This window comes from Grus americana, chromosome 16 (genome assembly GCF_028858705.1).
Source record: "Grus americana isolate bGruAme1 chromosome 16, bGruAme1.mat, whole genome shotgun sequence".
In the NCBI taxonomy this organism is placed as follows: Eukaryota; Metazoa; Chordata; class Aves; order Gruiformes; family Gruidae; genus Grus; species Grus americana.
In genome coordinates this window covers 3,319,694-3,344,581 of record NC_072867.1, presented here as the reverse complement: position 1 = coordinate 3,344,581, position 24,888 = coordinate 3,319,694, and the positions used below count along the sequence as shown (strand labels likewise).

The window sequence follows — 24,888 nt, the reverse complement described above, 5'->3', positions numbered from 1 at the left end:
TTCAGTCCCTTCCTCCTTCCCTCCCTCCAAGTTCATTTCGGTACAGACTTCTTTAAAGACATAATTCTACTCGGAGTACAGCACCTTCGCCATTCCTCAGCACTAACCACACAGGGCTCTTCTTCCTAAAGCACCAAGATTCCTGCAGACCACCACCACTCCGCCGGCAAAAGTGCTGGGCTTTCAGTATTTATTTTTCATATTTAATCAGTGCTCAGTATTTCAATAGGACGGCATGCAGTTCAAGCATTCTTTTAAGAGGAGGGCTGTGTGATTTCACGTGGCGATACCTGAAGTGCTATAATAGGCTACGAGCATCCACCTAACTCTACAGGGGACAGTACCTAATTCTCACCTCTGACGTAGCTACTGTATTGCAAGTGGATAGGAGACACTAGCTGAGCTAGTCTAGGGACATTGCTTCAGAAACCACAAAGATATGCAGGCTCTGTGTATGCACAAACACTGTCACTCTGCACCCCGTAACGCCTGAACCCAGAGGAGAAACCTTTTCTGCAGTGGTTCTGTCTGGGCCTTTAAGTCATGTTAAAATTCATGGGCCTTGAGCCCATGCTAAAGCTCTTCCCTTCTGGGCAGTGGAATATGCGCTCCCCCAAAATCTGCTCTCTTTTGGCAAAAAAAGGAAGAAGGCCTCAAGCTGCAGGAATTAACATTTCTCTTCCGTACACGGTTTGGCTGACTCCAGAGTTGGCCAGTTTCCAGTCACGATCCCACTGTACCGCATAAATACCTATAGACTGGAGACGGCAGTGAGCGGAAGCTCCCCATCCAGCAAAGTCACTCTGGCACTGACCTCCACGAAACAGTGCCACGAGGTTCAAAATCGTCCTGGAAGCACTCATGGCTGTGCCGCAGGTCCTGCCTCGGACATACACGATGAACAGACCAAAAAACAAGTTAAGAACGTGGACTGGGTGTGTTTAGCAGGCATGAAAAAAGGTGAGAAGCTCATCTTCTGCATTAGGAGAGTCTGTACCATCAGTGAGGTGGCCAACTAGACCTCAGTGTTACCACTGAGCTTGCCACCCCTGGAAGCCTAGCTGCTGCCGTTTTTGTTGCTGGGGCTCTTTCCCATGCCCATAAGGATATTCGGAATCAGAATGGTAGCTCTGGGAACAATCAGACTACAGAAGTGAAGCAAAATCTGACCAAAAATTCAGACTGGAGAAAACAACAGTGAAATGTAAGAGACTTTAAAAACTATCACCTGCATGAGATATACATTTTTAAAAAAAAAAAAAAAAAAAAAAAGCACAACCAAACAAAAAATCCACAATACTGCAAGGACAAGCAACTTCTTTCCCCGGAAGAGGGGGTTCTTTCGTATTCCACACCAGGGATCTCACTGTGTTGACCTTCTAGCAAGACAATCACAGAACGAGTAGTATGTGCAAGTCCTTCCGAAGGACAACACGCCTCCTAGCACGAGTCTCTGCAAGAACCTTACGCTTTGCCTCAATTACCAACGTGTCCCTGTGCCTTTGGGCCAGAATGGGCAGGCAGGCAACAGAAAGATGCTATAGCACCAGTTACAAAGTTCAATGCAGTTTTCAATGCATTAAGCCAAAGGATTGTCACCAAACTTGCCTTCCACGCAAGTTTTGCAAAGAGGGTAAAGCTACACTCCAGCTGCTTCTGTCCTCATGATGCCTTTTGCACTCATTCCTTGCCTGAACCATAGATCTTCTGAACTGTGGCACGTGTGAGCTCCAAATCCTCTGGGTACCGAATTTCTAGCTCGGTATTTGGTAGGTAGTGAATGCCGGTAAACTCTGAAAAATAGCGGCCAATGTCAGGGTGAGGGATCTCTCGTGGCTCAGAGTTATATTCCAGGTTCTCTGTTAGGAAAGGAAAAAAATCAGTTATCACCACATGAAATGGCCTGCTGCAAGGCAGTTAATCCTGCACCTCTCAAGTCTTGTTTCTGTCTCTAGAAACACTACCTCCTGAGGTTTTAAAGCGAAAAGAAAATCCCTAATCCAGGAAAATATGCACAGAGTATGCCAGTATGATTGCTCACAGAGCCTCATCTCCTAAGCGATGCGGACCCCATTTCCTAGTGGCATGAAAACTATTTTACGCCTGAGACCACACTGTCTGACATTAGGTTAGAGTGGTGGGACGCTGACCTGCTCCCACTCTGTTGGTCACAGGTCTTGGTTGTACACGCAGGGAGAGGCTGCAGCACTGAGCTCTGATCCCTCAAGTCCCATGGGAGATCAGTTCCTAGGAGAGATCCTTCTCAAATGCTCCAAGGTGAGGCCAGCTGCACAAGGTAGTCCTGGTAGAGGAGCTGAGTGCTTTCTTGCTTTAAGTCACCAGCCCGTGTTTCAACCACGTCAAGTCACCAGCCTGTGTTTCAACCACGTCTCGCACAGCAAAATTAAGTTTTCCAAATCGAAACTTCCCAAAGTTATGAGAAAGTCCCTAAGAAGAGCACATTGATTCTTTCCCAGAGCACCCCATTTCCTCCTTTGCACTAAAAGATAACCTGTTTAAGCACAACAGTTAAACACCACAGAAGCACTGGCATTAAAACACAAAGGTGACCCAAGCTGAGGGTCCCTTTGCTCCCACAGTATTTGTGTAAAGCAGTGTGACTGGGAGGCAGGCCAGCAGTAAATCACATGTGCAGGTGCCCTGCAGCAGTCCCCAAATGATGTCATTTTTCCCAGCACAGCGCCAGATATACAGGTAGAAACGAAAGTTGCGTAAGTCCCAACGTCTGACTTATCTGCCAGGCAGGGCAGGAACAAGATGGGACACAGAGACCATCATTCAGGAATAACCCATCTGTCTCTGAAACTATTCAGTTCACTGCAGAGAGCACACAGAAGTCACGTTAATCCATAGAGGCTCTTTGAAGGTACTGTATGTCAGCGTGTGCAGCCAAAAGCACCAGAGCTTTCTACACCTCAGTCGGCAGGTGCAGTCCTACGGGTTTGCAAAGTACCTTTTTGCATACTGCACCACTGCGGAAAACAATTTACACTCCACTATGCTCTGCAGAAGCACGGCTGAGCAGCGAGCTGTGTACAAAGGGAAAAGCACAGTGACGAAACAGAAGCTGGCAGGGGGGAAGAGGCTGAGACAAGCAAGTTCGGCACTAGGTGGGGAGCCTGAGAAACGTGCTGACTAGCAGCTTTGAGCCACAGATATCTGGCCGGTGCTGCTACAAGGCAAACAAAAGAAAGGCAAGAGCAGACAGGTAGATACCAAACTCACTGTATGAAACAGGTGTTTTGGAATTAGCTACAGCTCAACCTACGAATTTACAGGAAGGACTCAAACTGAGGTACAATTGCCTAGAGTAAGTTTGGTGTTATTTCTGAGCTGATTAGATAAAACTCTGCATGCAGATTTCTTTAAGATTCTTTCAATAAAAAACTATCATCCCCTGCCCAAAGTCAGGTCAGTGACTTATGAAATAGTTCCTTCCCAAAAGATATGAGGATGTATTTTAGAGGGGATACTCAATAGTCAGGCAGCAAGATTTCAGCAAGCAGGGACAAAACCTTCTGTTTTTCCTAGCAATGCCGAAGCACTTGGATGCCACAGAGTGTCAACCTACAGCTTGACTAAAATATGCTGTGCTCCGGAACCAGCCAGCATTATACCTGTTTATAAACAATTAGACAAAAGATTAAGAGATGACTCAGCCCCAGAAGCACTGCGGACCATTATCTGATTAGTTTTCACTGAGATGCATATTATATTATCAACCCACAGCACATAAGAATTTTTAAGACTCTCTCAGAGGCCGAGTACTGCCTAATACAAGCCATAAGGCCAAGCTGTGATAGTCCCAGTCCCCACTTCATCTTTGTGGACTACTGAATATAAAGTAACTCTCAGGACAGTGAGAAGTGTCCCCTCCTGTAAAACCACATGTAAGGGAGCAGGACATGCTAGGGAGCACCCCCTAGTGAAAGAGCTGAACTGCGTTTTGTTCGGCATTTCCCCTCCAGCAGCTTCCACAGCTTCTCTTACCAAAACAGAATCAGGCTGTGCAGCTGCCCTGCCAGCTGGATGGGATGCCTCTGGATCACAGGGAGAAGAACAAACACGAGGCAAAGAAACACTGTTTACAATGGACAGAGTTATAGATGTACTTTTCTTTTTTTTTTTCCTTTTGAACCTCAGTTTGACACTTCTTCCTGTATCCTAACCTCATATTCTGACCACCAGACAAGAATTTCCTTTCTTATGGTACGTTGCATGGGTGATAGAGATTTCTACACCTCTTCGCACTCATAAAGAGACATTCATTTTTGTCCCATTCTCATTAGAGGTGGCACTAAAAGCCACGCTACCTGTGCCCTCTGGGATCTTGGCACACAGCCTCTTGATGACAGCTGCTCAGAACCATGCCCTGACAAGCAAAGCCTGTGTGATCCCTCACTAGATCCTATTTCAAGGTCCTGCCCAAAGCACAGCTGTAATTTCAAAGAGCAAGAGCTGCTGACAGAACTTCAGACTTCAACAAAAGCTGAATACTTCTTTCACAAGCAGCAATCATGGTTTACACCATAAAATCAATCACGTCCAAAACACACTTCTTGGGCAAGAGGAGATTACACCAGAGTGGTCCTTAACATTCATTCCTCGCAGTACCGATTTCATGGAGAGCAAACAAAGCAGGCCATGATTCACGATCATTTTCCTTCCTACCTCAACCTTAACTAACAGTTTATGTTTTGTAGTTAAAAGTTAGTCACTTAAGCATGCCTTTCTCCTAATGTACTTCTAAACAGTAAACACAGGAGACTCCTGCTCACCTTGAGCAGCATATCTGCAAGAGCCATCTTCCACTAGCACGTTGTAGAAAGGCTGGTGGGGGCCATGTGGAAGGCTGTGGACGTTCATATTCCGGATCCATTCATGTCCCATCATGCAGGCGGGATCCCAGCCATAAATCACGCAGTTATAGCCATATCTAATTAAAAAAAAATTGCACACCAAAGACTGTGAAAACTCCAGAGCCAGCTCTTTTTCCTCAAGACTAATATAGCACAAGCAGGATAGGAACCTCCTGCAAGTTGCCACAAGGAGGAGAGGAACAAGAGGGGAAAAAAAAGCAATTTAAAAAGATTGTGTGTGTACGTGAGTGTATTTTGAAGTGGGGGTAAATGACTAGGAGTGACTGGATAAATAGACAGGAACAAACAGCTGAGGACAAAGGAAAACCAAATGTGAACAAGAAAAGAGAATGGGAAAGAGACTGGAAGTCAGCAACAGGGAGAACAGGAAACAAGAGATAGGGAGGGAATCAACCATCCTACTGTGTTGTGCAGTTACTTCTGTGCCCATCACACAGATGTGGTAATCCCAATACTGAACTCCCAGAAACAAAGCCATCATTATTTTCAGAATATTTACGCAATTAATCATGAGGTATTATAACTGTCACTGCTGATGCCCTTAAAATATGCTCCAGATGTCTTGTTGAGTCGGAGGAGCGGCCGAAGCAACACAGTGCTGGCATGTCATTCTGGCAGAGTAGTACAGAGAGGAACACAAAGCCTTTGTGCAGTGCAGGGAGAGGGGGTAATAATAGCACGGGGAAGGATTCACGAGCTGTCTCAGGAGTCTTACAATCTCTTTTGAAGTTGATTCAGTTCCACGGTCCCTCATTAATTGATTACTGATGTTTCTTCAAGAGCTCTGGGCTGTTGAAATTTTACCTTATGATGACTCAGACAAGTCACCCCACAAACTTCTCTCTGCAAGCAAACAGCAGTGAATACACTCGCTCTCTCAAAGGACAGACAGAGCTGCTCCCGTTTTTCTACGAGGTACACGGCACAGATGCACGTGCCTGGCATTTTCCATTCCAGGTACCTCCTTGGTAGATAAAACCACCTCTCATTACTGTCAGAACAAAGACTTCTGCACTTGTTACAGTACAGCCTGCTAAATTGGGGAAGGTTTTGAAGAGCTCACCTCTTGTGTTTCATAATCAGCCCGATCGAAAAGCAGACCTCTTTGTGCTTCTCATCTGAACGGTGCTTCACCTCAGGTCCCACCTCCTCTTTCCGGCGCTCAATATGCTCCAGGGTATGTTGAACCAAGTACCCGACAGCCCCATGCTGGGATGGGTCCAAAGCCTGAATATGCTGCAAGATGTCCAGAACCTTCAGCAACCAAACCAAAAAGACAGATTCAGAACACATCTCTACAGCAGTCCAACACTTACAAATATATACAGATACATTTCTCAAGTTCGCTGGGTTTAACTGTCCAGGTCTAGAGGTCTGCCACATGAATTTTCCACAGAGGACTGAGAACCTTTGCTCTAGCTACACACTCCCAAGGAGTTCTTCACACTTGCTTAGCCTGCAGAAATCATAAACAGTCCTCTCCTCTATTTGTAAAGCTTCCTACTTCCAAGGAAAGGCAGCATTGAGCAAAGTAACTCCCTAAAACTAAGTCATACAAGCTAATCGTGTCCCATTTTGCGACCACAGGGCATTGATGAGACCATTTCAAGGTTTCTGAGATGTTAAGAGAATACTGCTGCTGTGAAGTGATTCCAGATGACTTCTGCTGTACTTGAGAACAAACATTGTAGTTTAAAAGAGCTCCTCAGCATGTCTGTGGGAGCCTGGCAGAGGAAAAATAGCGCAGCACAGAAGAAAATGCAAATAACCTCGATGATGCTATACCATGAAATAGTGAACAAGAGACAGAGAACCTGCTCGTCTTGGAGTGACTGAAGAACACTAACTTTATGGGTGCTCTCAAAGCAGCAAACCCTGTAAATCCAGATTACCAGCCTACCAACACCCTCTGGCACACTATCAGAGCATCTGCTGCCAACTTTGTTAGAGGCGGGCAATGCAAGTTTTGCTTCTTTTTGTTTTTTTCTTTTTCTTTTTCTTTCTTGCTCTTACCAAAACTGTTGTCTGAATAGGTTGGGAGAAGACAGATACATCCGTCTTAACATCAAATACCTCAAGTGCTGCCACAATTCCAAAAATCTAACACATCTGGCAAAAAGACTGTCTCCTTGATCACATGCTGGAAGTTTTGGTCAATCCTAAGTTCAGAGCAGCAGAAGAGTAACAGAAATCTTGGGGTATTTAGCATGAACGTCAGCCAAGAGGTGAAGAAAATAAATTCAGAAAAAGAACAGGTAAGTAATTAGGTATGAGAAGAAGAAAAACAGCTCAGGCTTCCTGGCCATCTTAATTCTCTGGCTGGCATCTTAAGAAGGATGTGAAACTCCTGAAAAATTCTACAGAAAGGGGAAGGCCTAGCACAATGACCGTAGCTCCAGAGATTCTTGGCAATTTAATTAACTGTTATTTGCAAACATTTAGGACAACATTCTGGGTAACTCTGCTTGACTTTTAAGATTTTGTACCACTTTCTATAAATCTGGCAGACCTCTTATATCTGGTATCTTCTGTTCTGTCAGACTGAGAGCATTCTCTCTGGCTAGCTACAATCCTACCCAACGGCCTGGAATGACTGGATGCATGTGAAGATGCAATACTAAAAAGTCCAAATTTGCACATTTTCATTGCATCTGGCAACGTGGTGCAGTGAAACTACATGTAAAACTGAGCCACAGAGTTGTATTATTTGTTCTGAGAGGCAGCAAAATGCAAGTATGTAAAGTCGCGGTGCTTTACAAGTGCATCGCTGAGTGCCAGAAAAGGGAAAGAAGATCTCTCAGTGTTTCACGTACCTGTCCCCTGTTTACATACAGTTGCCATTTCAGCTCAGCGAGTCCCCCCCCATACACAATTTCTTAGTTTGTGCTGGTTTTTTCTACAGCGACCCTAAAATTTGCTGCCATAAGAAAGAAGCTGCAAGCTTAGCACAGTTTGTTCTTCAAAAGGAAGACAGCTTCTCCAGCAGTCCTAAGCTTCAGCTACTTTAGTGTGAAGAGCTTTGCTTTCTGCTCAGCTGTCCAGCCAACACTTCTGTCCCCTTGCCCAAAGCTCACATTTGAAAATGCCACAGGCATTGCCCAAGTGCGTGAACTTCACCGAAGTAGTACAGGAATTAAAGTAGAAAAGGAACACCTCTTTGCTGTAGTGACACACTAAAGAAATAATACTTTGAGTTACCTGCTTTCTCCCTGTGACTTCCCCAAATTCAGTGAAAGACATGGATGGCAACTTAGACAACTTGCAGGTTTCTACATTTTCTTTCCCACGCTCACAAGATGGCAGAACACAAGGTTTCTAGGTTAAAGGTAGTATTAATATTCCTGACCTTGGGATTCCTTTTAAGTTGCTTTTTCACAAGAGCTACCGATTATGTGGCTAAGGTTTCAGAGAACAGCTTTGGTCGCATTTACAAAAGATAGTTTCCTACAAGTTTTCTGATAAGGTAATTGCTCCTTTTACATGAGTCTGGCAAGCGCTTTACCACCACTACCATAATCTAGGCATAAAGCAAAAAGAATGCTCTTATAACTTGCAGCTAGAAGTCCGCAGTATCGGTTGCAAGATAACCTGTCAGACTTGGGCAGTAAATCATAAATTATGAGTCAGGCTCGAGGCTACTCACAAGCCTCCCCCTAGGGCAAGCAAGAAAGAATCATTCTCTTTTCCCTGCTTCATATAGTAGAAATTGATTCTCTGAAATGCGATAACTTGTTCAATTGTGTTTATTACAGAAACAACTTGTGGCAGACTGTAATGCAAGCTGACGTGGTCCAAAAATCAATAGACTAGTGTTAATAGCGCTTAGCCTATCAGAAAACATACAACCGAGTGGCAAGGTACCTTTTCTGGCCAGATTCCCAGGTGGAAGTACAACCTAGCCTGGAGCATTAGATGCTGCACATTGTCCGGATACATGGCCAGGTATAGATCCAACGAGTCTCTCAAGAGTTGGTAAGACTGATCAGTGCTTTCTCTGCCAGCAAAAAAGAAACTCAATTGTAAGGCCAGCTCTTCTACCCCTATCCCCAGTACTTTGCAGTACAGGGATAGTCACTAAAAACGTTGCTGTAGGTACAGGCACGCCCATTCAGTAAGGGTGACTCCGGGCTGACTGTCACTCATGACATCCAACAGCCTGCTCAGAAGGAAAAATGCTACATGATTGATGACTGCACTCTACCCTCCCACTTCACTGGTACTCTACTGGATCAAATAATCCTACACAGAGAACTCACTCCTTTTGAAATCTGCTTTTGTTCCCCTAGCTTAATTATACCTAAAGCAATCATAGAATCATTTAGGTTGGAAAAGACCCTTAAGATCATCGAGTCCAACTGCTACCCTAGCACTGCCGAGTCCACCACTAACCCTTCACTCTGTGATTTCTGTTTATAGCTACTTGTGAAAGTGATTATCAGGGGTATTTGAAAATAAAATCAGATTTTCTACAAACCAACAGTACCTTTGAAACTGCTCTTTTGAGCACTTGGGTTATGCTTACCAGAGGATAATGAAGGTTTCTGCTCTTAAGGGAACAGTGGACAGTCCCTATCAGCTTTTCACAAAGAAAAAAATGATCTGTCCATTTTCTTGAGGGGAACTAGTTTTACTAAATCTTCTCGCTTTCACACAATACTGCTGCAGGTGATTAAAAGCAACTAGACAACGCAACATGACATACAGAATTTTCAAGATCTGGGGTGACCCAACACCTTTTTAAAGCACTTGCTCAAATACTGTGAAGAAGCAGTATTGGACACGCAGACAGTATACTCTGGGCCCTGATTCCACAGGCTTTACACGCCACATGAACCTCAGTTACAACTCACCGCTTGCCAAGGTTTAAGAGATTTCCCACCATACGCTGCAAGACCTCTTTTGAAGTCACCACTCCATAGAACTCCTCTGTCACATGGTGGCCAATAAGGTACTCGCACTCCTTCACCGTCAGCTGCTTCCCCTTCCCAAAGGCGTCGATGTAGGTGTAGTCAAAAATATCTGTGCTTCTAATGAAACAACAAGGAAACCAAATTGTGATGACGGGTCTCGTGGTACAGCAAGATTACCTATTTCTGTTCTTCCCTCAGCACTTTCAAGTTTATTTTTAAAAGAAGTGTCATTCATACCTCAGCTCCCTCTTAAAATGAGATTACCTGCTACCTTCTCCCTCCTCCGAGCTTCTTCTTCAGATAAACATATATGGGAAAAGACAGAGAAACTAAGGGGACATTTTCACTCCATCGTGCCAGTTCTTGCCTTCAGACATTTTCAGGGTTGCTGTATCTATCACCAGATTACATTATGACACCGCACTGGAAAGCAAAACAGAGCCCATGCATATGGCATCTGAAGCCTAGTGCCAAAAGGGGCATATGCAGACAAAACCATCGCTCTGAATTGGACTGCTGATGTCATTCACAAAGTAAAGATTTCTGTAAACTGATCACAATCCAGTCAAAGGCATATCCTGCACTGACTCAGAGAATTAAATGAGTGCACAGAACAACAGCAATGGTCTCTAGCAACTGTTCTGTATGAAAGGTTACATGAAATCAGCACCTTTTTTCTTCTTTTCAGTTCCTCGTAATTTTCTTAAATAAGAGAAATATTACCTCATGGTTACTATTATTTCACACTCAGGAAATCTGTTATCATTCAGCAGCAGCAGAGCTGAGTTCTGGGAAAACTTCCTTTAGAAGTCTGATCTTTTCCTCCATATAGGTTATAATTACATATGGAAAATAATTAAACATTCTGGTATAGGTCTGGAGCTGTAAACCCTTTCTGGCTTTTATTACTGTGGACACAATTTCAAAATTCAGCAGATCGCTTACCCTTCTTTTCCTTGACACCATCGCAGTAGAAAATGACTAGGGAAGTTGACTGGTTCAAGTTTGACTCCCAGCTGCCTTGCAATTGTTAAATAAAGCACAGACAAACTGATGGGAATTCCTGTCCTGCGGATCAAAACCTGGGCAATAAGAATGGGATAAAAATGTGGGATATTAAGAAAAATGCAAACCCCCAAGGTTTGATTTCACAAATTAAAATACACCAACTAGACAGAATATGCACTAGAAGATGATTTCATATTGACTGTACAGCAAGCTGTTCTTCAGAGAGGATTATTTGTCTGACTAACTTCAGACAAATAAACACCACAAACAGAACTTCTTAAGCCTTGCAGCCTCCTTTTTTGCCTAATACATACCTGGTGAATGTATGAATTCAGGGAGTTATAGTAATCCAGCTCATTTCCTTTGTATTTTAACTGCTCATATAAGACACAATTCATAGCATCAAGCACCTGTCGCTGAAGCTCCACTTCCGGAATCAGGACTTCTCCTAAAAACACATGCAAAGAAATAAAGACTGAGAAAACAAGTGTACTTAACCTTTATGCAATGAACCATATACCAAAATTCTTCATATGGACTGAGAACACAAGAGACTCGTCTCAATTAAGAGACCACCCTGTGCTGGCACAGCCCTGCAGCTCACGCTGCTCAGGCATGCTTTCACTGCCCAAGAGTCCCAGCTTGGCCACTCCAGATATACAGACAGATCATTCTCTCTTTGAAAGACAGTAAACATTAGATAATGGTTATAAAAAACAAGGAGCAAGACGCTGCTTGACCTTTGGAGATGATAAAGCACACACGTTTTCTATTGCTGCTGACTTTCTGAGACTTGCAGAGGAAAAGAGGTTGATCCCCCCCACAGCTCTACTACAGGTATCAAGACTACTTAAGGCTTTGGGGACAAATGGGGGAAAAAAAAAGAAAAAAGAAGAATTCCCCTCCCAATCCTTTTTGCTTAGACAGCATCAGATGGACAGACAACCCCGGGCTATCGAATTCCTGTGACTGAACAAACGGCTGTTTCCTGAATGATGGTTTAAGCAAATGTCAGAATATTCTTGCCAGGGCATAAAGAACAACAGCTCTTTAAGCTGCAATAATTCAACAGCTGTTTCACCTTGTTTGCTTGTATCGAGACTTGCAGAGATGCTCTGCAGTAAAGCCTACGTTTCTGTACAGTACCTGCCTTGGAAGCCAAGCTGGGGTGCCTTGGATTTTTCATCCGCAGGACTTTGCGCACTTTATCTGTGATATCATCCACCTGTGCCTGGACACTTTTTAAGCAGATGTCTGACAGCGGGTTACAGTATTGGTCAATTAAAACAGCACCTGGAAAAAACAAACTATATAAGAAACAGGACTTCAGTTTTTTTTCGTTGCTTAGTTTTACCTACTCTAAATTCCAGGCATGCACGCAGCAGAACACAAGAGCTTTCCTTTTAAAATCTGCAGTCATATATTGCATTTATCACATAAAATGCAAAGAATAAGCTGACATGACAAATGCCAATTAAATTCAGTATTCCCTGAATCTTCAAAGGGAAAGCAATAGATTTGTACATGGAGCAGGTATGCCGCTAGACCAGGCTTAACCAGCCAACTCTCCAGTCACGTTGCATCTCCTGGCATCCTCCCGACTTAGAACGGTTTTTATTCAGAGCCTGAAACAATCTCAACTTCACTTCTGCTTCAGTTCTGATTTCTTCCTGCCATACCCTCCACAACTATCATTCTTGCTCATCATTCCCTCTTCTGTTACATTCATCTTTCTCTGCCACGCCTGCTCTCCATCTTCATGTCAAAACCTGACTATAACAGAACAGACTTTCATTTTCCTTCTGCCCAAACCTCTTCTGTCAAACTTCTGCAGGAAAAAAAATAGCCCCTTTCTCAGAATCTTCTCCTTGTCATCTTGTCACACCACCACTCTTTCCAAAGCCTCCATACTGTTCTTGGAATCAGCTGTATTCACTTGCAAGAATTTTGCGTGGATCATACCTCTTCCAGCTTCCTACACTGCTTCATTAGCACATCCATGACAGGCCTGTATTCAAGGATTTCAGCAGAACCCCAAGTCATGTCTTCTTTCCCCCCCTCCCCAGTGCTCTCCATGCTCACCAGGTGAAGTTTCACAAACGACTACCTTTCGGTGTTGTAATAATACCTCCATGGCAGAGAAATGCAAGTATTTTTGGCCTGCATGATGAAGTCACATAATTAATTGTCTCGGTTGTTTCTAGAAAAAGCCACTTTCAGCTTTGTCTTCTTGCCCCAATACAGTCTGTTCATCAGTCTATTGCCGCTAACAAGAACCAGCTTTGGTGACAGAGATTCTTTCCTATGATATTTTGAGGTATATATCAAGAGTAAGGGACTCTTCTACAGAGCCTGGCAGGTTTTGTCCCATCCAGAAGACCACCTCCTCCAAACAAAGCTTGAAGCAGATAATAATCCACCAGCCTGAGGACAAGAATCACAGAAAAGCCTTTTCTTTCTTCACAGCAGGTTCATGTGCCTTCCCACCACGTGGCTGGACTTCCACCCATCCATTACCCAGCTTTACACCACACAGCTCCAACAGTCCAGCAGTCAGGCAGCTCTCCAGAGAAAGCCGCAGTGCACAGGCTACGAGCTGCAACAACAATTCCCCCTGCCTGCAGCTTGCTCCTTGCCCTTATCTGAGAAGCTCTGGGGAAAGGAGATAGTAGGGAGCTGACTCAAAATTAGATCAGTTGGTCTGTGAGGCCGTATTCAGCCCATGGGCCACAGTTCACACGCTTCTGCAATGTCAGCTAATTAGGATGCTCAGCTAGTGCTGATTTCATCAATACATTGCTCAAGATTCAAATGCAAGTGTTTTACCATTTTCTTCGTTACTTTTCAGCTCATCTGTCCATGGGCAGTTATTCAAGCACACAGCACTGACAGAAGCTAACGTAATCCTGATGTTCTGATGCAACACTACGCAACTACTGCAACATTTTGAGGATTTCAGGTACATCAAAAATCCAAACTTAATTCTGAGTTGCTGTCCAAGGGCTAGTTGAAATATAAGCAAGGAAGCCTCTCTCCAAGTAAAACAACAACCATGAAAAGCTGTCATTAGGTGCTCTACATGGGATTTCTGCCAAAGACTTACCCTCCAAGAATGACTGCCGATCAGTCGGGCGTTGAAGATACTCCTTCAGATTTTTTAATATATTCTGTTGCCGTAGGAAGTATAGAATTTTCTTTGCATAGTACTTCCAGGTTAGACCTTTCCTGCACATTTAAATACAAAAAGTAGTATTGCCCTAAACAAGCACTTTAAGGGTGAACATTTGATTTAACTTTTCCAGTGAATACAGGTTTACAATTGAGACTATAGCTTTTCTAACAAAGACTGACACCACCACTATCAATGAAGAGTCAACCAAAAAGGTAAACGTTAAGAGGAAACTCATCAACAAAAAGCCCACAATATAAGACACTTGCAAAACATTGCTCCCATCATCTCCAATTTTTATCCACCAATGTATCATTTTGAGAAGACACAGTATCATGGGAAACAACACAGATCCTAATTAAAGCAGCTCAGGAATATCTGATTTAAATCCTATATTTTATTCATAAAACACTACCCTCTGTCTGACTGGATCCCTCCAGAATCAAACTTAAAGTATCCTCTTACCATTAAAAATAAATTGATGAGGGATATGAATGTAGGTCCAACAGTATTCAGAAGGAAAAAAAAAAAATCCCCAGAGAAAAAACCACTTCTGTTGCTCTGAAAAGGCAGGAGCAGATCAACAGTTGGCCTGTAGATCACACAGTCCAAAACCTTACAGCTTTTACAGTAAAGCCCCTTCACTTTCTAAATGAACAAGTGAAGGCAGAGTGCCCAAGAAGAATCAATAGAGAGCTGGTTACTGCCCAGGTCAGGTTTGAAGAGGTCACCTGAAATATGACAGACCAACTTCGAGGCATTCAAATCAAATGCATCTACGCAAGCCCTGGCCTTTAGCAATGCGTTAGAATTCTACTGACTCCCAGCCTCTGTCCTTGCTACGTGTTTAAAACAAGTCCAGTTTCCTTCTTCAGCAAAAATCCTCTTTCCCAGCTTACATTTCCTCTCCTCCAGATTGCAGGGCAAATCAGCCTTCTCCATCCTACCGGACAGGAGAACAATTAAACCTCATAACACTTTACCCTCTTCCAATAAATTGGGATGCTCAATAGGGACAACTACTTTATCGGGATATCTTCCAGGGAAATGATTTAGCCTAATGCTCCTGAATGGCAATGACTACAGCTTAATCAGGGTGTAATTAGCAGCAATTCTGCTTTATGGGGAGGCATTTGGCCAGTGCAAAGGCTCAAAAGCTTTTTAGCCAGTTGTCAAATGAGAGATGTTTAGTCCCAGTTCAAATAGAGTAGGTAATAAAATGGATGTGAAAAAGCAAAAATGAGATGATTGCCATGCCAGTTACGTTTTTTCAAGCTCTACTAACAGTCCCTTTAATCAAGACTACTAGACTCCATTAAAAGCAATCTCTCGCTGCCTCGTATCACAGCAAAATCAGCATGGTTTATATGCTACCAGTATAGTAAAGCAGTGACTTACTCATCTTGCCCAGTGTTAACCTCAGTGATGAGAAGTATTGAGGCAAATGCAAACCCAAAGTTTTATTTACCTGCTTGGCATTTCACCTGTCTGAATAATTTACAGAACTGCAGATTTTGCAGTGGCTGAATTAAACTCAGTTGCTTATTTGGGGACAAAAATTGTACCAACCTACTACAGCTAAGAAAAGCAACAAGAGGAAAAGAAAAAAAGCAAAAAAGTTGTAGTTTCATGATACAAGGATTCACGGTGGCAATCCTCATCGAGTACTCCTGCTTCCCTCCGGTGCTGTGGCCTCATCCTGCAAATCAGTTTAGCAGACTGATCCAGGTTTAAATAAAAAGGAAGATGAAGATGGGAACTCCTTAAGCCAAAACTACTGCAGAGAAGAGGGTACATGGAATGTGTCCCGAGAGATGTCATGAACTGGCAAGGAAACAAGCAACAAATAGCAACACAAAGCCACAGGACCTCCTTCTTGTAGAAGAGTTTACATGGTTTCTTCTGGGAATGTTAAATTTGTTCTGAAATGAAACACACAGCAATACTTCCCAGCTTTGGTAAGCCCCGGGATGTTGTTTTATGAGTGTGACAAAAGGACAGAAGCTGATGTCAGGCATTCACCATAGCACCATTCTTTAACTGGTGAAAGGAGAAAAATCCCTTCCACTTCTAATCCTTCTCTTTCTTACCTTCCTTCCATGTTAAGGATACACATCAGTTCATCCTCAAAAAAATGACTTGGGCACCCGAGAGTCTCAATGTCACTGAATCCATCACAGGGGACCTGTCAAACCAGACAATGAATTATGCGGAGCACAACAGATTCTTCCCAAAAGAACATAATTTCATAAAAAGTCTCCAAATCAATTTTGTTCTATTTTGTAAAATTTATGTAAGATCTTAAAAAAGTCCAGCTCACCAAGTGCTCATAGTCTCTACTCCAAGGATCCACTGAGAGCCCCAGTAGCACCCTCCAGCAATCTGAGCTAGCTACTACAGCATTCGGGGCTCCTACAGTGGGTGTATGGACCAGCACAAGCATACCATATCTTATGCAGGCTGGAGCCAAGCTGAAAGTAATTTTAAGGTGGAATCACCTTTCACCTGCAGTTGACTGCACCTCTACATATGCTGCCCAGTGTAGAAGATTCATCCTGGGAGAAGGAATGAAGGAGCAGGAGCCTTCATTTTTTGAAACAGTCACTTATGTATCTATATTCAGAACAGATATTTTCTTCCAGAATTCACAATTCTTTTCTAAACTTTGGCTGAACTGTAAGAAATCTATTTGCTTTCAAGCTCTGCAGTATAGGACATGGGCTAATACAGTAAGGAAAAAGCGATGCCCATCTTAGCAGGCACTCTGTAGGATCTAGCAGAAGTGGGTTGAAGGTCTCTTCCCCTCAATTCTAAGCAGAGAATCAAGCTGCAGTTTCTAGCCTCACAGGAGATGATCTTCACTATTAGGCCTTTGGGCATTGCTGAATGGTCTCGCAGTACTCTTTGCATACATGATTAAAACAGCAGGAATGCAGGAGCCTCTGCCCCCAGTTAATGCCCTGACACATTTCTCTGTGGTCAATGTCTATCTGCTGCAACTACAGTGGAACAGTTGAAAAAGAACAGCTGAAACACACGCATCTCCAAATACCTGACTGGCCCCACGGCATTTTGATCCAGGGGTGAAAACCTAGGTGCCAACCCTTGCTTGAAATCAGGTAACAGGGTTTCAACACAGGATCTTCTACATCTTAAGGGAATTCTGTACCAGACCACAACATATTCGCAAAGGAGCCACAGAGGGGTGGCTATTTTGTGGCTCTTGTGCGAACTTTTTAATTCAGCTGAAGTTATGGGCAGCATTTATGCCTATTCCACAGAATTTCAGGCTGACACAAATTGTAGAGCTAGACAAAACCCACAGCCGTCAACTAAGCAAACAATGACGTAACTGTGGTTCCATGTGCAAGTATGTCTCTCAAAGTACCGTTTCACCTTTTTCACACTGCAAAAGCATCTCAGAGTCAGGGTTGGGTGTCAGGGTTTAACCCCAGTTGGCAGCTGAGCACCACGCTGCCACTTGCTCACTCCTCCTCTCCTCCCAGTGGGATGGGGAGGAGAATCGGAAGAAAAAGGTAAAACTCGTGGGTTGGGGTAAGGACAGTCTACTGGCACAGCAAAGCAGGAGGGAAATAACAACAACAGTACTTAGAATATACAAAGCGGATGATATACAATGCAATTTGCTCACCGCCTGGAACTCTATGCCCAGCCCCTTCCAGAACAGCAATTCCTCCTCCCGGCCAGCTCCCCTCTTACATACGGAGTATGACATCATATGGTACAGAATATCCCTTTGGCAAGTTTGGGTCAGCTGTCCTGGCTGTGTCCCTTTCCAGCTTCTTGTGAAAAATTAACTCTATCCCAGCCAAAAACCAGGACATTGGGTAAAGAAGTTAAACAATATACTTCCCAATTCAGTGAACCTATTGCGCCTTGGGCCTGTTTTCAAATGACTTCTGACAACTCACAGAACGTATCCTTGCACAAGGTCTGCAGTAAGATAAACTCACAGGCTGTGGTATGTGTCAACAAACTATCAGTCCTTCAGAAGTTCCCACAGCCAGGTCTGAACACGCAGAAATGAGCAAAGAGCTTTTAAAGCTGCAGAGGCAACAGCTGAATGCAATACGCAGAGCGCATTTCAGACTCTGCAGTTTGCACCTTTGGATTGAGGTGATCCTGCCCCTCTACTCCACTCTTGTGAGACCTCACCTGGAGCGCTGCATCCAGCTCTGGGGGCCCCAGTACAAGACAGACATGGAGCAGTTGGAGCGAGTCCAGAGGAGGCCACGAAGCTGATCAGAGGGCTGGAGCACCTCTCCTATGAGGACAGGCTGAGAGAGTTGGGATTGTTCAGCCTGGAGGAGAGAAGGCTCCGGGGAGATCTAATTGCGGCTTAGCAGTACCTGAAGGGGCTCCAGGAAAGCTGGTGAGGGACTGTTTATCAGGGAGTGTAGTGACAGGACAAGGGGGAATGGGTTTAAGCTGAAGGAGGTCGATTTAGATTCGATGTTAGAAAGAAATTCTTTACTGTTAGAGTGGTGAGGCACTGGCACAGGTTGCCCAGAGAGGTTGTGGAGGCCCCACTCCTGGAAGTGTTTAAGACCAGGTTGGATGGGGCTTTGGGCAACGTGGTCTAGTGGAGGGTGTCCCTGCCCGCAGCAGGGGGGTTGGAGCTAGATGATCTTTGAGGTCCCTTCCAACCCAAACCATTCTATGACTATATGATTTTGAACCATCTCTCCCCTTTTGGCAGGTGATCTAACATTTTCACACAAAGTGAGGAAATACAAAATTTCTGACTGTATAGTTGAAAAGATGTGAAAAGAGAGGAAAGACAAACTAATAAAAAGTACTAAACAAGTAGCTAGGCTGTTGCATATACATAGAGAAGATGACTTACATGTTCTGAAAAGAACCTTTTGGAGAACGAAGCTACAATTCTCTGGGCTTCTAGACCAGCCTTGTGCCGTGCCTTGTATTCTTCAAGCCAGCTAACACCATCTGTGTGGCTATAGTATTTCAGCAGCGATGGCCATCTACACGAGACAGAAGTGAACAGGTTCATTAGCATTTCGACATCACTGAGAACCTCCAGAACCATAAAATGTTTCATATTGTAACCAGGCAACTTCAAGAGCTGAGACACTGCCAAGACACTGTACAACTTCAAATGTAATTGTATAAATTAATCCAATGACTGACTCAAGCATCAAAGCATCAATCCAACTGATGTCACCTGTGTATTAATGCTTATTAAGAAGTAAGGTCTCCTAAAGCCTGCCAACAGGAAACCTTCAAAAGGTTCATACTCCAGGTATTTCAATATCTAAATATCCTAAACACTTCTGAGAATTCCTCTAGAGCTTTGCAAGATAAACATAGGTATCACATTAGTAGAAGAGATACGGTTTCATAATAAAAGAAAAAAGTTTGCCATTCTGAAGATGTATCACATTTAAGCTTACTTGTCATCTATAGAACGAGAATTCACTGTCCTGTGTTCTTCCTACTACCTTGTGGGTCTAATTAAAAGGATGCACAAAACAGAGCTCCCTTTATTGCCCTTGCTGGTGGCAACATCTACTGGAGGAAAACAGAGAATTCTGAAGTCAAATTGTGACAGCTAAATACTTTTCCAGTTCATTTTTAATACAAGAAATAATTATGTTTTAAAAAACCCCACACCTTTCTTGTAAAAGAAAGCTATGCCTGCTTTATTGAACCTAAAAGACCAAAAGCTAAAACGCATTCCATAGTTTATTAAGAAGCATTTCAAGGTGCAAATGAAAACCTAACTTCAGGTAACGTTATGGGGGCTAACGGCAGCAGCACCTTTTCTAATAAAGCAGGCGTGTGCTGCTGCAACGCAGCCCTCTGCAATAAAATACCTGCCGGCCCAGCAATACCCATGACTGTTCTAAGGTACCAAGATCATTTGTGTATGAAACACAAAGAAGAATCAGTGCAGATGGAAATATTTTCGATGGGAAAGCAAGCTGAGAGAAAGGCCTCATAATTTGCTGGGGGGGTTATTTCACATTTTGAAATTCTGTTAATTATTTACAAAACATTTTCCTTCCAAGTGCATGGATTGCCTTAGGTTCTTTTCAGGTTATATATATATATATTTTATACACATATATATACACACACACACACTTTTATATATCTTTATATTTTTACCTTTATAAGTAGAGAGAATGCCAAATGTTTAAATCACTACTTCTGTATAAAAATTATTACCAACTGACCAAAACGCAGAGTTATGTCCATCCACACATGGAAGATACTTTACTACCAGTTAATAATAAAACTACACTGCAACTGCAGTTACAAAACAAAGTCAAAGACTAACCAAATAACTTCACATTATGTAACAATGTCTCTCCTGATGGATCCCCAGCCATTCATCTACCGCTGAAACGCAGTCACGTTGTAATAACAATTAAAATCATTTATTTTAGGATGAGAAAGAATAATTTCTTGGGTCGAAATTACATTGAAAATTTTAGGAAGATACAAGTGCAATTACTCACGATGGAATCCAGCCAGGACGACAAGGTCAACGTGCAAACTCCTGCCAAAAGTTCTATTATCAAAGAGAGAGGAGGACAGCAGCATGTGCTAATCACCCACTACATTCAATTTCGGCTCTTGGATCTGAACCATTTTTAAACTTTCAGGTTGGCCTCAGAAATTAGAGCCACTGAACTGGTGAAAGTATCTGGCCAGCCATCCATAGCTCAGTGAATTGGGGGAGCTGTAATTGTTCAGTAGCCTTTTTCACCCGTGAAAAGAGAATAATCGTCTCATTTGAGCAATGCTAAATTTTAGAAGCCAACTGGCAATTGGAGAAAGCAATATTGCTGCCTTTCCTGTGCCAAAACACAGACAAAAACCGGTAGCAGATGAGCATGCCCTAGTCTAGATAGGTCGGCAGCCCCAGTGAAGGAGTGGTGTTTCTAGGTCTGCTGAAACCAGCGTGGCATAAGCGATGTAACACTCACGCTTTATTCCCAGCTAAAGTGTTAACAGTTTCACTGATGACAACACAGCTATGCCCTCATCAGGTACCCTGTGACAGCCTTTGGGGAGCACTAAACTCACAAGCAGCAAAAGTCATTCCAAAGGATTTTGGTTTCTGTGAAAACAGCTCTCCCAAAAGCACCACAATATAAATAAACACCTCCCTTTGCTGTAAAGCATTAGTCCTGCAAGAGGACAAGTCTTGGCTGTTGTTCTGGAAGCTGCTAGCGGGGCCGGGGCGGCCAATGGACAGCCCCAGCGCGCACGGGCCCTGTGGGACTACCGCTGCCAGGGCCCAGGCTGGATCTGGGGACTGCCCGGCTGTGGAAGGGGCTGCAAAGATGGATCTCCTCCGAGTAAGGGGCTGCAAGGACACATCTCCTCCAAGCGGCAGGCTCAGCCTGGTCCCGCGCCACGGGATGCGGGAGGGGCAGCAGCCTTGCAACAGCCCCGGGACACCCACATCGCCTCACCCGTCACACACACAGCAGAAAGCCACAGGGCTCGTCCCACCCGTCAGGGCTTCGGCATGCACCCTGCGGGGCCGGGAAGGGCCGAGACACAGGGCCCGGGGGGCGGTGGGGGTGCACTTCCACCACCCCGGGACCACCCGGGCCCTCCCAGGCCAAGGGGCCCGAGGGGCCCGGCCTGCGCTGACGGGGCCCGCCGGGGCGCTGAGGAGACCCGCGGGCACCCCTCGCCCTCCCTTCCCCAAGCCGCGTCCAGCCAGCGCAGCTCCCCCCCCCTCCCCGGAGCGCCGGGCCGGGCCGGGCGGCGGTGCCCACCTGAGGCGGAAGCGCTCCCGCCACACCTTGCCGCGGGGCTGGCACGCCTCACGCAGCCGGCGGCAGGTGCACGACACCCGCCCGATGTCGGCGGCTCCCAGCACGTCGCAGCAGAGGATCAGCTCCAGCAGCTCGCCCGGCAGGTCCGTCAGGCCCATCCCGTCGGCGTCGGCCTCCGCCGCGCCCCGCGGCCCCCGCGGCCCCGCCAGAGCCGGGCTGTCCGCCGCCGCCATCTTGGCTGTTTACCTGGGCGACCCCCCTTCCCCCGCGGGCGGGGTTAGGGAGCGTCTGCCGCTTCCGGCGCGGAGCGAAGGCGGAGGAACGGCCCGGGGAGCGTCTGCCAAGTGCCGCCGCCCCACGAAACGCAGAGCTGAGCGGCGCCTTCCCAGTGTAGGCGCTAGGGAGCGTCCGCAAAGTGCCGCGGCGGCAGAGCCGAACGCGCCGCCTCTGCAGGTCAAGGGCAGCGGCGGGCCCTAGGGAGCGTCTGCAAATTCCTGTCCGCCCCCAGGGGCGGTGGGGACGCGGGGCCGGGGACACCCCCACACCCCCCGCCGTGTCCCTCCCCGCACCGTCGGCTCCGCCGGCCCCCAACGCCGACCCTGCGGCCCGGAGGGGCTGCGGGGAGCCCGGTGCATGGAGGTGCCCCTCTTGGACGTGCCTGAGCTAAGGGGGCCTGGCAGGGCAGAGCCGACACGCCGCGGAGTGGCTGTGGTAGCACGGCGTGGGGACCGGGGTGGCGGCAAGGTGTGTGGTGCTGCGTGGGAGTGACAGCCTGGCCGTGTCTGCAGCAGCACCACCGCCACCTCTGAGGTCACACCCTGACGGTCTCTGAGGTCACACTACTGCCATGTCTGAGGTCACGCCACTGCCATGTCTAAGGTCACGCCCTGATGGTCTCTGAGGTCACACCACCGCCACCTCTGAGGTCACACCCTGATGGTCTCTGAGGTCACACCACTGCCATGTCTGAGGTCACACCGCTGCCATGCCTGAGGTCACACTGTGATGGTCCCTGAGGTCACACTGCTGCCACGTCTGAGGTCACACTGCCGCTGTGTCTGAGGTCACGCTGCAGCCCTGTCTGAGGTCAGACTGCCGCCGTGTATTCGGTAATGCCGCAGGCACGCTCCCCTCTCAGGCTGGCGCCGCGGGCCATGCCGGGGGGGCAGCCCGTCGCTCCTGCCCACGGACGCCCTTCGTGCTCGCCCCTGCCCCTTGCCGACACGCGGGGAGGTTTCTGCCCCCGGCGCATCCACGTCCCGCTGCTCCTCAGGGAGCGCCGCGGGGCGGTGACCCAAATACGGGCAGATGAGCGCGACGGCGCGCTACCTTCCAAATACGGGCAGATGAGCGCGACGGCGCGCTACCTTCCTGCGTTCCCGAGGCTCCGGCATCAAAACCTGCCCTGATTTGTGCGCAAACAGCCCTCCTTGCTGTTTTCCCCGACGGACACGGGATAAATGATGTGAAACGCGTAACGCTGTGACTCAAGCAACCTTACAAGAAAGCGTTTCTGTCTCGCAGATAAACAGACATCGCTGACTGACGCCACCACCACCCTATTTATAGCGCTCCGGCGTTACAGGTAGCGAACCAGAGCAAGGCTGAGGTACCAGGAGAGACCCCTCAGCGTTAAAATCCCAGAGGACAGAGAAGAACGAGGGCCACCAGATTTCGGTTGAGTTTATTTTGGCTGTAATGCAAACAGGCATAAGTATTCCATAAAATCAGAAGGTGGGAACTATACAGAAAGAGGTGCATGCGTTAGAACAACGTGGGTATCTTGCAAACAGAGCCAGAGCCAGTCCGAGAGAGGGGGCTGGAGAACATTGTACGAATGGCGGAGACTGTAGCAGCATCGAGAGCTCAGAGGTAGGGGAAAACCATGTTTCTGACCGCTTAAAGCACTGGTATGATCGGATACACCACCGGCTCATCCCTGCTCCCACTGTCCCCACCCCTCAGGAAAAAAAAAAAAAACAAACCCAAACCCTACCGCAGGGTCACGCGAAAAGCTGCGAAACAAGGTACCCCTCCCTCCACGCATACCTGCCCTACGGGGTGCAAAGCGAGAGTAAAGACAACGTGGCATCGTTTTATAAACCAAATGAAGGCACAGTGACGCGGGGAGGTGCTGAGGGGAGGGAGGAAGGAGCAGGAGGACCAGAGAGCGGCGAGAGGTTGGAGCCCCATCCAGCAGACCGGAATTTACCCACATCCGAAGAGTTCAGAAAAACCTCTGCAACGGAAAGTTTGGGAGTTGCTTGCCCCAAAGCCGCTACCCATCACGGACCGGTCCCCTTTCTCATCTCGGCACCACTGCTCTTTAGGAAAAAGGCCACCAGCAAAAAAAAAAAAAAAAAAAAAATCCGAACCAACCTTTGAGGCTTACGCTTTTCAAAGGTGCCTAAGGGAATCGAGGGAATAAATCCCTGCTCCTATTACAAAAATTAATTGGCACTGAATATCAAATTCCCTGGGTGGCTGGCAGGACTCGTGTTTCTAACTACGTGCAATCTAAAAAGCAATGAGTCCTGGCTGAAAGTCATCTCACTCCGTTCATCTGCTGCCCGCGGAACTGCGGACGCTCCACAAGAGCCGGGGATGTTGCTGCAGACCAGGGAACCTATTCTGAAGCTCCTTCCTGCACACAGATCCCAGGGGTTTGTTTTTTTTTTGAAGGCATCTCGAGGCAGCAGAGCACGTTTAACCGCGGGAATTGCGGGGATTTGCCTATTTTTGTGGAATTCTAGCAAAGCGGAACTTTTGCATTGAATTTCATTTGGCTTCAAAGCCGTCACTTCAATGCTGGGCACGGGGAGATTCTGGAACACCATCTTCTGTTTCTGGAAATCCCGCTGAGTACTGTAAAGTGTGTTTTGTTAAGACACGATTCCGTGCCACGATCCCACAGAGAGAACAATAAAAAAGCAGGTTCAGAAGCGAGCAGCACTAATGCCACTTGTTGGAGTTGAATACGTATTAAGGCAGTTTTGTTGCCCTTGGGAAATTTCAAAATCTCCATTAGCAATTCTTGTGGGGACAAAATATTCAATTTTGTCCAAAACAATTTGATATACCTTTTTTTCTTCCCCCCCCCCCCCCCGCCCCAAGCCAACACA

The 24,888-nt window shown here is 46.0% G+C and overlaps 1 protein-coding gene across 3 annotated transcripts; it reads right to left on the bottom strand.

The window, feature by feature from the left end:
* Positions 1-176: 176 nt before the first annotated feature.
* FBXO21 (F-box protein 21) lies at positions 177-22,122 on the bottom strand. 3 transcript variants are annotated; one of them, XM_054844176.1, is made up of 12 exons: positions 21,767-22,113; positions 18,856-18,991; positions 16,079-16,173; positions 13,923-14,044; positions 11,966-12,112; positions 11,134-11,267; positions 10,757-10,893; positions 9,752-9,928; positions 8,763-8,895; positions 5,965-6,155; positions 4,800-4,957; positions 177-1,859 (listed from the first exon to the last, which is right to left on the bottom strand). In XM_054844176.1, the coding sequence occupies exons 1-12, from the start codon at positions 21,997-21,999 to the stop codon at positions 1,681-1,683; spliced, it is 1,842 nt and encodes a 613-aa protein (XP_054700151.1). In that variant the 5' UTR covers positions 22,000-22,113; the 3' UTR covers positions 177-1,680. The 3 variants fall into 3 exon arrangements, 2 of the variants coding, with proteins under 2 accessions (XP_054700151.1, XP_054700152.1); XR_008579496.1 differs by lacking the exon at positions 177-1,859 and adding an exon at positions 5,617-5,744 and having other exon boundaries at positions 4,819-4,957; positions 21,767-22,122; XM_054844177.1 differs by lacking the exon at positions 177-1,859 and having other exon boundaries at positions 4,817-5,744; positions 21,767-22,122.
* Between the last annotated feature and the right edge of the window lie 2,766 nt (positions 22,123-24,888).

Bases quoted from the DNA above. Each gene is read 5' to 3' on its own strand.
- FBXO21 (XM_054844176.1), bottom strand. From the start codon at position 21,999: ATGGCGGCGGCGGACAGCCCGGCTCTGGCGGGGCCGCGGGGGCCGCGG. The intron at 18,992-21,766 runs GTGGGCACCGCC...TGTCTCGTGTAG, and splicing joins CGGGAGCGCTTCCGCCTCAG to ATGGCCATCGCTGCTGAAAT. The intron at 4,958-5,964 runs GTGAGCTCTTCA...TTTTTTAATTAG, and splicing joins CTGATTATGAAACACAAGAG to ATATGGCTATAACTGCGTGA.